The sequence below is a fragment of the Gadus morhua genome, chromosome 13 (assembly GCF_902167405.1).
Source record: "Gadus morhua chromosome 13, gadMor3.0, whole genome shotgun sequence".
Taxonomy (NCBI): Eukaryota; Metazoa; Chordata; class Actinopteri; order Gadiformes; family Gadidae; genus Gadus; species Gadus morhua.
The window spans coordinates 12,440,788-12,454,351 of NC_044060.1; the positions used below are offsets into that span (position 1 = coordinate 12,440,788).

The 13,564-nt window shown below is 43.9% G+C and overlaps 1 protein-coding gene across 2 annotated transcripts in view; it reads left to right on the top strand.

Annotated features, from left to right (window-relative positions):
* Positions 1–13,564, top strand: part of slc2a9l2 (solute carrier family 2 member 9, like 2) — a 72,372-nt gene that overhangs the window by 32,570 nt on the left and 26,238 nt on the right. For both annotated transcript variants that reach the window (XM_030374470.1, XM_030374471.1), the window contains 3 exons: positions 5,133–5,320; positions 7,792–7,902; positions 12,806–12,907. In XM_030374470.1, the coding sequence (XP_030230330.1) occupies positions 5,133–5,320; positions 7,792–7,902; positions 12,806–12,907 (401 nt within the window). The remainder of the gene's footprint in view (positions 1–5,132; positions 5,321–7,791; positions 7,903–12,805; positions 12,908–13,564) is intronic.

Below are 13,564 nucleotides of genomic sequence, written 5' to 3' on the forward strand. Positions count from 1 at the left end.
AATGTTTCTATGGTGTGAGCGGTGTGGGTCTAAAGGTGATATTCTGTCAAAGCTTTTGATAGACGAAGAGATCTGAAAGTGTCAGTGAATGTGGTAGGACTCAGGCCCAGATATAGTGCTGCTGTCACCGCAGCACAATACGGGCAGACTTTACGGACAGGCGGGTGAGAGATCCCAGACCCAGCTTTTTTTCACTGCCCTTCATAGTCCACCCACTAACATCATCTTAGCAGTAAGGCTTCTAGATGGGTCGAGCACGGAGAGCCAGAGTGGAGCATCAGGCCTGGGGTTAGATGGGCTGGTCGTCGGTACACACACATGTAAGCACGCGGACATGCACGCACGCACGCACACACACACACAAAAACACACAAAAGATCCTTAGGGGGTGGGCCTGTAGTGTCCTATTATCATCATGTCGAGTGCGAGACAGAAACAGCATGTTTCTCCACATCCCCATTCGTCTCCTGTCAATTGAGCACAAGAGTGGCAGAAATTTAGTTAACTTACAAATTACAGTTCATTCACATGGAACAATCGAATAACACTTTTATTGGCCGTATCCATGAACACTCAGGCCGGAAGAGGAGTGATGAATGTAGAATATGAACAATTCATCACTCTTAAGTGGTTTTGTGTTATTCATTATTAATAGGCAGAACTCGACTGAGGTGCGTTTTTCATGGGGCAAAGTCAATAAATTCACATTGATTTCGCGGCTAGGCTAGAATGCAACCACAATCTGCTTTTCTCCCTCATTGGCACTCCTCAGATATCTATCCCCCCCACACCGTCCCTCCCTCCCTCCCTCCCTCCCTCCCACCTGTCCTGCCGACAGTCTATAGTTAGGTTTCTATTCACTCCTTGCCTCAGTAGGGAGTCCTCGTGAAGGAGCCCCTGAATCTGTCTAGTTTGAAGAGGGGTTCTTTTGTTGTGCCGTGTCTCCATGGAGCACTGCTGGCGTTGGCCCGGCATGTCTGCACCGTCGCCAACAGGGGGGGGGGGGGGGGGCAGGCGGCGAACAACACTGTAGAGGGAAATATTAACACACTGACAGATGGGGACGTCCCACTATGAGACCATGAACGTCAATATGGTGGCACGCAACGCTTAAATTTGACAAACTCCCCAGGTGTGATGTTATATTAAGGCAGCTTCTCCATATTTGCCATCAGCATCAAGCAACAGCGGCCAACTAATCGGTGTTCGCAAATCAAGGACAAAATTAGGATTTAAGCTCTGTTGCGGTAAGGTCACACTCTTAATTCATGTGGGTTTTATGCAACAAGCGTCAAAGCGACGTCCTTCATTTTGATTTGAATTTCTTCTACTTTATATTCCTTCAACTTTCTAACTTTACATTAAATAGCAAAGTTGAAGGAGGAATGATACATTATGTATGTTTGCCTGTATGCGTAAAACTTTTTTTTCCATATTTCTTTCAGTTGGCTTAATTCACAGCATCTTACGCACCACTAATCTTCATGATTCATTCATGATTCAGTGATTCATTTTGTAATCTTCTCTAATAAAAAATTACTCGATGACAGAGTGGCCAACATTATCAAGTTCAGTCAGGCAGCACCATCATGGGATCTCCTTTCATGTCTCTGATGAGGGGCTTGCATGGCTCATCCATCAAAATCCTCCTGCCCTGGTGACCCAGCTTACCAGCCCTGCCTTCCTGCAGAGCTGTGCCCTAACCTGCGACAGCAACTGCTCACAATCAATGTAGCGCACGCTTGTGTTTGTGCAGATGAGGGATTCAGCGTGTACACCCGCCAATTTACTAGCTCATGGGATTTTGGGGAAACATTTTTGAGTTATTTCTAACCTTCATCAAGGTGAATGTCTTCTTTAGTCTTCAACACATTTGACAAAAGACTTTACTAATGACGTATTCCATCCTTCTGAAATTGTAATTACAGATCTCAATGATACAGTCATTAGGCTTAGTAATTGATCCACCTGTTAATTACCCTTGTTGATTAACCTATGTGAAGGATCGAAATGGCAGTTCTCTTAGTAGTAGTTAACCCCGCTAATTCCAGGTTCTGCATCCTCACAATATAAGCCAGTGGCACCATGTAAAAGGGATGATTTAGATTGGGTAGGATTGAGGGCTTATACATTTTGTTTTGATATTTTTGAATCACTGAACTGTGTCTGGTAAAGACATAGTATATAACCACATAAAAAATATAATACTGTGAAACCAGAATTGTAGTGCAGCATATAAGTCATATTCAAAAGCAAACGGAGGCATGTTTTGATTCAGTCATCTTCCAAATTTCAAGTTTGAGGCACAATCTACCAGGGCCTCCACTGGGGTTTCTCACTTACAGACAAAAAATCATTACGTACTTGTCTTATCCAATTATTATTTTTATTATCAAACTCGCCAACTTGCCTCTTGCCTACACGTTATGGGGCATATCCAATTAAATACAATCAATATATTGCCATATTGTGAAACATAGTTGTATAGTTTACAACTATGTTATCTCATGAGCACAATTTCTGCAATATGGCCCATTTTGAAATATATTTCTATGTACGTAGAATAGAAGGATGAGAATCTTAAAAAAATGAATGTGTTGTTTGAGCATTCCGTGCAGCCTGAGCTGTCTCCTCCACAGAGACGGATAACAAGAACAGAAACAGTGATCCGTCCCGTGAGACTCTACGAGCGTGGCTACGCATGAGATAAATATCGGATCAAGAGGCAATAGAAACGTTGGCCACGCAGAATTGTAAGTGAGTTCCAAAGAACACTTGACCGAAAAAACAAACCTTTGATTGGAGTTGAGCACCAGCCGCCTTCTCTGCCTCTCTCAGAAAAGGCTTCCAAATCGATTGCATTTTTCTGACATGGCCACCCAAGTCATATTTTTCTAGCAGCTTATGTCCTTTATAGTATATACCGGCCTTTGGGCAGTTGACATTTTGTAACAATCAAGTCTGTGGGATGGAAAAGCTGTTATTTCTGTGAAATAAACCCTGACAGAGTTATGTTGCATCGAAAGGTGCACTTTACTACATCCTTCAAGCATCACACTGCTGGATCTCGCAAAAGGGAACCATTCGAGGGACAGAATTGGATAAGGTCTCTGCTATCCAAACATCCAATTGCATCTTGTTTAAACCTCACCTGCCACTCACTATGATTCTGAAAGTAAACGCACATGGTGTCATTTGCTTAAAGCACTCATCAGATTGGGGATAGAGATAGTAAGAAAGAGAGAGCAAAAGCCATTTCCATCAATATACGGATGCCGTCTGATGCGTGCAGCAATGAATGAGACTCGGTGGGATAAAATCTACCATGGGGGAGTCATTATCCTTAGTAATTGCATCAAAAAGATACATAAAAGTAGAAACAGGCTTTCTTGGGGGTGTTCTCAAGCCTTCTTACAAAAAATGTGAAGGTAACGAGACCCTTGAAATAATCAGCGAGGAAAGATTCAGTTCAGCCAACTTATTGTCTGATGAAGGCAAAGAAATGTTCCATTCAGATTGGAAGAATACATTCCTCGGGGAACCTATCGACAAAACAGTGCACTGTCACAGATGTTTGATGTTTGAAATGCTGGAAAGATATTTTGGCGGAAGTCGACTTGTTTTGTTGATAGAATATTTTCGTCGCAGAGCCCCCCCCCTCCCCCCGACTCCCAGACTAATTGCTTGCTTGCAATACTAGTTGAAAACACAAACAAGTCGGGAGCCACTTTGATGCTACAGCCAAGTTCACTGTGGACTGAAAGAATACTGTAACCTTGTCTCACCTACTGGTATAAATAATGAGGGTTGGCCTGGAGGGTTGCTTTAAAGCCTATGGTTCAAATAAATTCAGAGCCTGGCATATGTGGCTCAGGAAGAAAGCTCCAGCTGGGTTGGCCGATTGGAGGGGGCGAAGCACCTGCTAGTAGAATGTGAAACTTGTGCACATAACTCGGGATCTGAGCTGAGCATCGCGTTGCCTAGCTTTTTTGCCTGTTTGTCTGTTAAATGCAATTATTATATGTTTTGCTATAATTAGGGGGATTTAGTGATCATGTTAAAACTGTTCATTTATTATTACAATTTATTATTACTATTTATTTGTACCTTTACCAGGTAGGAAGATTTTCCCCCTTGAATATGCGTCTGGTACCCCCCCCCCCCCCCCCCGCCCCTGTTCAGACAGACCTGGCCTCGGCCAATGCAATCGCATATCTAATAAGGGGCAGGTTTGATACAGTGACTGTAAAGAGGATCGCCCTAGGGGAGCAATGTTGACACATTTTTAATAAACAACCAGGTGGGATGCCTTTGATGAGTCATAAGTTTGTTGCTCTGATTGCTTGTGTCCGGAGGCATTTTGGTCGACACCCGTTGTTATCGCACCTTGGAAAGCATCAATGAAATGAGAGGTTTCAGACTAATATGCATTAGCAAACTAGTCTTGGGATGTCTGGCTAGCAACAACTAGGGCTGTGCTGAATTTTTTATAATCGTCTGAAAGACGGTGATCGATGGCCACGGCAAACTAAATCAAATAACCTTCTCAACCGCAATCTACCCGAATACTTCTGGCCCTTCTGTGAGCCGGAGGCCCTCGCACGCACACAAGCCTTCCGGCAATCCCTCGCGCCATGGGAAACATCCAAGATCATCAAAGATGTATAACATACAAAGTGAATGGATGTTGTTATCAATCGCAATGTGTCATGGGGGCCCGCTCTGTCAGCCTAGCAGGGGGTCGAGGTGTTGAAACCCTTCCTCTCTGAGACACGGAGTGGGAGGGGGGGGGGGTCTCTAATTGTGCCGCTTTCATAAGTGAAGGAGAGGCAGCCATCCTCCACATTACAAACCGCCACATCGGTATCATTTATGCAGCTCATTGAATGAATTAAGGAGACATACTGTGCATGTGCTCGATGTATGTGCAGTGTGTTTTGAACCCAAGGGTATGCACACTCTGAACCGAAGAGGCTCTCCCGCAAGGCGTCCCATGAGAGCCCTCATCAATAGGATGTTGTGGTTCCCGTGATGAACCCTTCCCTGTATGAAATGCACCGTGACTCCTGGTTTATGGACATTACTTTGGCTAATATATGATTTGGACCCTGTGTTTGCGTCACTTGCGTCAGCGTTCCAGCGGTTCCTGGGAAAGAAGGATGTGTCCAAGGAGCTGGAGGAGGTGTACGCGGAGGGCCACGCCCAGAGCAACCTGCAGGTCGTGTCGGTTCCCCAGCTGATCCGGAACCCGGCCGTCCGCTGGCAGCTCATCACCGTCATCATCACCATGGCTTGTTACCAGCTCTGTGGCCTCAACGCTGTGAGACGGAATACATTTTCTTTATATTTTCAGAAATATACAGAATGCAAATGTTTGCTCCAAGTTATGCACACGCGGTTCAAATAACAAAGATATTGTTGAGGCAGAGGTGTTTCAGAACACAAAGTTATTCTCCCCCCTCCCCAGGGAGCTTCATTAAGCGTACATAAGCAATATTAAATTATGCATAGCTGTACGGAACAAGAGAGCAAGAAGTGGGGAGATTTGGAGATTTTGTGTTCCGACGTTCCCATTGATATTTCTCAATGGATTTCTCAATGTGCATCGACGCATTTGTTAGACTAAAAAGAATGCCTCAAACTGGGATGCAAGCAATGGGGATGTGCCGTAGAAGTATAATCCACTCTTATCATTATTGTGACCTTTATCCTTCTCTATAACACCATCCAAACACAAATTAGGATATGGAATGAGGAATGGAGGGTGAAAAAAGAAGAATAAGTAACGTTGTAGTGCAGATCTCCATTTTTATTTGGAAGGATCCTTCATAAAATTAGCCAATGCAGAATATATGTCTCAAAACGGATATATGTATTTCATTATCAATTGCCAAAAATGACCATGCATAATATATGCAGCCATGCAACTGCATCTATGTTTCTTGCTATCTTTTAGTTATGCATCACAATTTGAGAACCTGCAGTTTATTTGAGAACTCATTATATTTCTCCCCATACGTTGTGCATCCGTAAATTTCCCAGTAATGAAGGAACTATGACCATGAGAGTTGCTGAACCTGAGCAATTTGATGCTTTGTTCAAAGGAAGCCAAAAAACGTTGCTACCTTTGCATTGAACAAGGCATCAAAGCTGTTATTGTTGTGCTGAGCCAAGTGGAGTCTAGACTCTTTGGACTGTGACTAATAGGTAATGCTTGTAATACTTGCAAAATACATAATTAAAAGAGGCATGCTGTCAAACCTGAAACATAACCTGAATGCACAAAAGTTAAGTTAGATTAAGTACAAGCAAATATTCATTCACAACATGGAATTCAGTTATACTTCATGCACTTCAACAAATATAATTCAAACCGTGTCACAGTTATGTGGCCTTAGCAAATAATCTGTTACTTTTGAGCTATTAAGGTGGACCTACTGTTAATGCCTCGTTTGCTGGTGGGAAACAATCTTCCAGAACAGCACAGGTGCATGGAAGAGGTTAACTTGGCGGGAGGGAGGGGGTAAACAACCAAGCATTTTGAATTGAAAGCTCCTTGCATGAAATAGGATTTTTCTCTACACTTGAGTTACCCCCTGATGTTCTCTTATCATTAACATTCATGCCTTTCTCCCCATCTTACTTTTTCTCTTCCTCTGGCGTTATCTGCTTTGACGTCTCCTTGTATTCAATGCCAGACCTTCCAATGTGTAGTTTCGATTTGACACAAGCTCTATACATATATTGATCGAAAAACCTTGAAAAAAACAACATTTCACAGATTGTAAATGTTATTTATTCTCACATTCTGATGGAAAGGGCTACCGATAACCCAAATCACAAGGAAGCAGTGAATCCAAGTCTTCCCAGCAAATGGGCTATCCCACATTATTCATCATTATTTCTGCTGATACAATTTGTTTATTGTGTCCTGTGGATATTTCTATTATGGAAATATCCACAGGATCCATATTATGGATCTTTCTTATGTCACTAGGCCCTTAAATGAGCCTTGCCTCCTCCCTTGGATCCTGTGGTCTGTTGACTATAGTAGTCCAGAGGAGCGTCGGATAGCCACATAGAAACACAACAGGTCATTTGTTTTTTTAGACATCTTTAGCCCCTTCCTTACCCTTCCTGCCCACACTGCTCCTTCCTGCCCCAACGGTCCCTTCTTGCCCACCGCCCCTTCCTGTCCACATTGCCCCTTCCTGTCCACTGCCCCCTCTTGCCCTCACTTCCTCTTCCTGCCCTCACTGCCCCTTCCTGTCCACTTCCCCTTCCCACCCATTGCCCCTTCCTATCCACACTTCCCCTTCCTGCCCATTGCCCCTTCCTGTCCACTTCCCCTTCCTGCCCATTGCCCCTTCCTATCCACACTTCCCCTTCCTGCCCATTGCCCCTTCCTGTCCACAACGGTCCCTTCCTGCCCATTGTCCCTTCCTATCCACACCTCCCCTTCCTGCACTCACTGTCCCTTCCTGTCCACTTCCCCTTCCTGCCCATTGCCCCTTCCTATCCACACTTCCCCTTCCTGCCCATTGCCCCTTCCTGTCCACAACGGTCCCTTCCTGCCCATTGCCCCTTCCTATCCACACCTCCCCTTCCTGCCCTCACTGTCCCTTCCTGTCCACTTCCCCTTCCTGCCCATTGTCCCTTCCTATCCACACCGCCCCTTCCTGACCACAGCAGAGACACCGCAATGTACACGACGCACGACGTGTACATTGAGACAGATGCCCTTGTATGGCACGCGCGAAAGCTGACGCCTGATGTGTGCTCTCCCACCAGATCTGGTACTACACCAACGGGATCCTGGCGGAGGCCGGCTTCGCAGGAAACATCATCCCCTACATCACGCTGAGCACAGGCGCTGTGGAAACGCTGGCAGCCATTGTCTCGGTGAGCATACTTAACACTTGACTTTAGTGAACGGTGTCTATTTGAACAGCCTGACTCCACACATCAATGTTGGCCAGGAGTCATGGCCTAAGGACTGGACAACGTTCAGAGCCTGGCAGCAGACACTCAGCACATGTTGGTTTTGATGGACCTTAATCATTGGCCAATATGTTGCTCTTATTGGATAACCGATAGTGAAAAAGCACTGTTTGTATAGCTTTATGGTAATGAAGGAAAATAAATAGAAAAACATGCATAGATGTAACCTCTACTATTAGTAGAGGTTACACATTTAGCCCATTTGAGCAGTAAGCCGGTTGGATCTGTACTGATCTTATTTAAGCCCTTTCATCCCCATCTGTCCCTGTGCTGTTGCATCATCAGCTACCGCTAGTAAACGATAACAACTTGCTTTTCCCATGCTCCTTTAATTAGTGCTGTCTCTGCTGCCTGGTGATATTGTACCCCATCAAGCCTTTTTTTAAGTATATTTGTCTGAATCTATTTTTTGTGTTCCTCAAAATTCTACTAATTCTAGTTGGATTATTAGGTTTACAAAATAGAAATGCTTGAATGTAAAAAGTTAAATTAAGGTATTGTGGGCCCTCGAAGCACATGTTCAAGGATATCAACTTTAATGAAACATTTTCACTTCACATTTGGTTAGAACACAGGGCACATAAAAAGCAAATCAAAAAAGCTTCACAAATATGAAACCAGAAAGATTATGTTAACGGATTGATGTTAAAAGAAGGAATCTGAACTCTGCTTTCTTCAAAGATGAGTAGTGGCTTTTTTCTCCAGGGTAATCTTAGTGATTATCGTTGGCAATATTAAGCGTAACCGGAGTATACTGCAGTTTACTTATTTGCATTTTATTACCATCGATAGGTACCTACAGGGTCTTATGCTGCCATTTAAATCCTGTTGCCTTCTGTGCTTTGAGCAGCATGTTGAAACTGATATGCAATATATACGGCATGTAGGTTACTTCAGGATTCTGCGATTTTAACGATTCTATGAAAATGAATAATTGATATATATATCGAGCTCCTCACTCAATTTAGATGTGTGGTGTTCCTCATTTGACTGTCGAGAATTCAAATGGGCAGTGGCAACCTAGATAGTCAGGAAAGTCAGACAGGTCGGGTTATGTGTATCATATGCCAAATGCATACAAAGCATTGTAGGGCCTTGGCCAAATGTGTCGATCCAAACATTCTTTAAGCACGTTGCTGGTTACACAGTGGGTGGCTCACATGTTAAATTGGGCCTCTTTTGCTCAATATTGAAACTCTGTCTGGAGAGATGAGCAGCTTCTTTGCTTACAACACATTGTGGTTAATGACATTTGGGAGATTCAGCACTAAGCCAAGAGAAGTTGCAGAGAAAACAACATTGTTGCTCCGGGGAAATTAATCCATGCCGCTAGATTACCTGCTGGAGCAGGGAGACGGCACTAGGCCTGATTTTTTTTTAACGCATCACAAAGTGAGGATAATGTGTGTTCTCTGCTAAGAGGTCTGCGAAGGATAAAAGGTTGAGTTGGTATTCAGGATTTCATGCTTGAGTACTGTGTGTGGGGTAATTGAATCCGAACTCGGAGCGGTAGCTCTGAGTTTCTGCATTCTGGAACCACAATTTAAATGTTTGTGTTGTATAAGTGGATGTTGGCAATACATACTCATGGGAATAGAGAAGTATTCATAAGGTCACATTGGAATTAGTTAATGGAGCTAAAGTTGAATTACAAAATCAAATTAAAACTTCTGCATGCTTCTTCTAAGCCATGATAATATCCAGCTGAATATATTATCAGTGGACAACCAAATACTCACTTTCTGTTATTTAAAAAAACTTCTCGCTTATATATGCCACTCTATGTTATGTATTTTATGCATATACATAGTAGATGCATAGAGTACACCCTCATTTTTTTAACCAATCTCTCTATGCACTGGATATTAAAAAATAATTATTTAGAGCAAAGAGTGTGCCACTCCTTAACATATATAATGATATATCCCAGGAATATGTGGATGTGTCTTTTCTACACTTGGTATGTTGTCTTGCTCATTGAACGTGAGCGTCTTGCATCACCTCGCCACCTCAAACACTTGCATGCGCTTGCTGTGGGCTTTTGCTGGGCCGGTTGCACTCTTGGTTTGGTAGGCACTGTTGGTGCCTACCAAACCGGGTGTGTTTGGTTCAAATATATATTGATATTCCAAGGGAGCCCTTCATCATGAATCATTGGAAATATATCGCTTGCATGGGCCTAAATGCTCTGTCGGTACTGAGCCTTAATCATAAATCTTTCATCAATAGATCAAAATAGATCATTGGAAGTAAGGGATGTCAAGAGTTATTAGCATAACTGCATAATATCAATATTGCCATTATTGCCATTGTCAATTACATCAATGACCTTTATGTGACCGCTCTAATGCAGAATAACACACACTGGATCCGCTGGCCCACCATGACCGTTCACAGTAGGAGACAAATGGTTTGCATACCATACAATAAACAATGCATGCCATAACACATTACATGACAGCCCTGTTACAATGCCACGCCAACCTTGGACTAGAGATGTATCACAGCACATAATGAGTGCAGATTCCATGAGAGTAGACACCGAATACAGCTTCACAAGATTTTTATCATTATAATACTTTTATCCTGTGAGGTTATTGGCCAGTTTAGTGATGCAACAGACATAAACCGAGCACTAATGTCAGGGCATGCTTGCGAGGCTGTGTGCTAGATTGCTTGATTTTGCCTCTGGTGTCCCCTCCAAAGGGTCTCAACAGGGACCGCACCAATGCCGCCCCAAGTTAAGGGCCAATGGCGCCTCCAGCTGTGGCCTGTTTTCTTTGATGCTTCGTTTGCTTCTTGATGTAATTGAAAATGATAACACTTTATCAGCAGAGCCTGCACACATAGCCAAATGGGCCCCCATTCAATTCTAACAATCGCAGTACTTGAGTCTACTTAGTGTTGCTACCAATTGTGACGTTGTTGATTAAATAAATAAAGAATAGACACACATGTTGCCCATTGCTTTCTCCCCTTACACTTAATCATCTTCAAGGGTTTGATTGTCCTACTTCTGGGTCCCTCTTGTGGGTCTTTAGGCAGGGGGAATGTACAATGAAGTGATACTTGATGCACTGATGCCAGTGGTGTGTGGTAGTGGTAATAGAAAGTGTCTGTCAGGCCACAGTAACTCTTCAAATTAAACGGTGCATGTTAGTCAGCAGCAGATTTCCACCTTTAAAGCTGGAGGTAAAATAGAACGACTTCAGCTGGAACACCATCTGGATCAGCCTTGTTGTTTTTCCATTCTCCTTGTTTTATTCCTCACCTCTGTCGGACTGGATCGTAATACCCTGTCTCCCCCCACACCCCCATTCTTGTTTTTGTGGAGGGACTCGATATATCTCGACTTCATCCCTGGAGTTTCTGATGGAACCTGCTTTATATGCTCCCTGCGTCGGGTTCCAGATTGAGCCAGCATCCTTCAGGAGCGTTGTACCTCTTGGAATCGTAGGGGGGCAGGCCGAGGTAGCTCGGTCCCCATACGGCCCCTTAGGGAGTGAAGAATCCCCCTGTGCCCCTGAGTCGGCCAGCTGCTGGAACACCAGGACTTTCTGCCTGTTCTTCACTTGTGTTTCAAGGTCTCTCCCCCGATACTTGACAGCCGCCTTTAGCTTTGGGTTCACTTTTGGCCCTGCAGTCTGTTCATCGGAGGTTCTTCACCTTGGAGTCAAAAGCTCAATATCTGACTCATTCTCTCATACAGGTCCTGGTGTTTCATTGTTCTGTGTTGGTGTAGGTCTTAGAAATAATTTATTGATGCCCGAGTGTTTTTAAAACATACTAAATTGATTGCAGAGCTGTATCAAGCTGCTGTCAGATTTTTCTTTCCCAAAGATTTGTTGCGTATGGTTCCACGAAAACGATTATGGGACCGCCAAGGGCGCATGACAATTGGGGACCACCCTCCGCTACAAATCCTGCTCCACAGCCACTGGCACTGGGCCTCGGCGACGTTTGTTTGTCTTGAACCTTTCACCTCTTATCTCCTTATCGGTGGGAGTTAAACTGACACTAGACTGCTCCAGGACCCCCCCCCCCCCCTGCCAAAGGGCTTCCTGAGCCGGGGCCTGGCCCGTGTTCTGTGTGTGGCAGTGTGTTGATTGTCAAAGTGATGAAGGGCTCAGCGCCTCCTGGGAACAATGCCGGTGTGAGGCGGCATCACCCAGTGTTTACCGGGAAGCAGAGGCACTGGGGCGCTGGGGCTCTGCTGCATGAATGACACACACGCCCACGCCGTATCTGCGTCACGTTCTGCTACCCGCGGGGAAAGCCACGGGTTACAGGGAGGCATTCAAATCCCACTGACCCTTGATCGACCTCCCAAATCCCCAGCCGTGTTGTGGGATGGAGACAGCACCAGGAATGCTGGGCTCACTGGGCGTGTGGGAAGGGGGGAGTGAGTCTCAAAGCTCTGTCTTCTGTTTCCACACTCCATGCGTGGGGACCCTGGACTGAGGGGTTGCTCCCTGGCCTTTGTCGGACCAGGAGTATAGGCTGTGAATTATTGATACCCATTTTGGAATACTGTATATATATATGCACATAATCATCCTCTCCAGGTTCCTTCTCTAAAGGTTAAGTCAATTGCAAATTGCATTTTATAAGTGATTTTTTTTTATATATTCTAGGAGACTGAATTACTTAGAATTACTGAGACTAACAAAAGACATTTGAGCACACTATGTTTTTTTATGCCAATAACTCTGCCAATAATGTGGATAACAGAAACCCTGACGTTTTAATCAGCCATAATAAGAAAAACACTGATGCTAATGTGATTACCCCTGCTTCTCCCCAGGGCCTTGTCATCGAACGAATTGGGAGGAGACCACTCCTGATATTTGGCTTCTCAACAATGGCGGTGTGCTTTGGTTTTCTAACGGTCTTCCTTAATCTGCAGGTAAACCACTCAATACCCAACGCATACTCATACGGTGCGTACTTAATTGCATTGTAATTCATGCACATAGCATCTCTGCTTGTTAAATTTCCTTAAAATGGATACATGGCAGACAATATGGAGGAAAGGGACTTGGTAAACAAATTAGAATGGCACCTAAATTTGATAAACCAATTGCATGCAGAATATGTTTCTGAGTTTGCTAAACAAGATCCATTAAATTATTCTATTTTTGGTTTTTACTTTAGGATTTATATAAGTGCATTATTACAGTTAGCACGCTATTAATAGTAGTATATTAGTACCTGCCCCATTATTATATTATTGCTGCTGTTTTGGTTACCTGTATTATTTCTTAGCGGTTGTGTACTAAACCATCAGCATGGCTAGGATCTACATTTCCCACACATCGATAAATTAATTGCATTCATCTTCTCTAAAAATCTCCTTCAGGCAATGCCCTTTCCATCTTCAAAAGCTGATGCGCGATATGACTACTAATGCCAGTGCACTGAACACACCATTCATAATAAAGCCTTTGTGTTGGTACATAGTGAGACACACACACATACACGCACACGCCTGATTTCTCAGAGGGCATAGGTTTCCTGGACAGCAACCAGAGGATAACTTGTTTGGTCATCTGTTCTATTATGC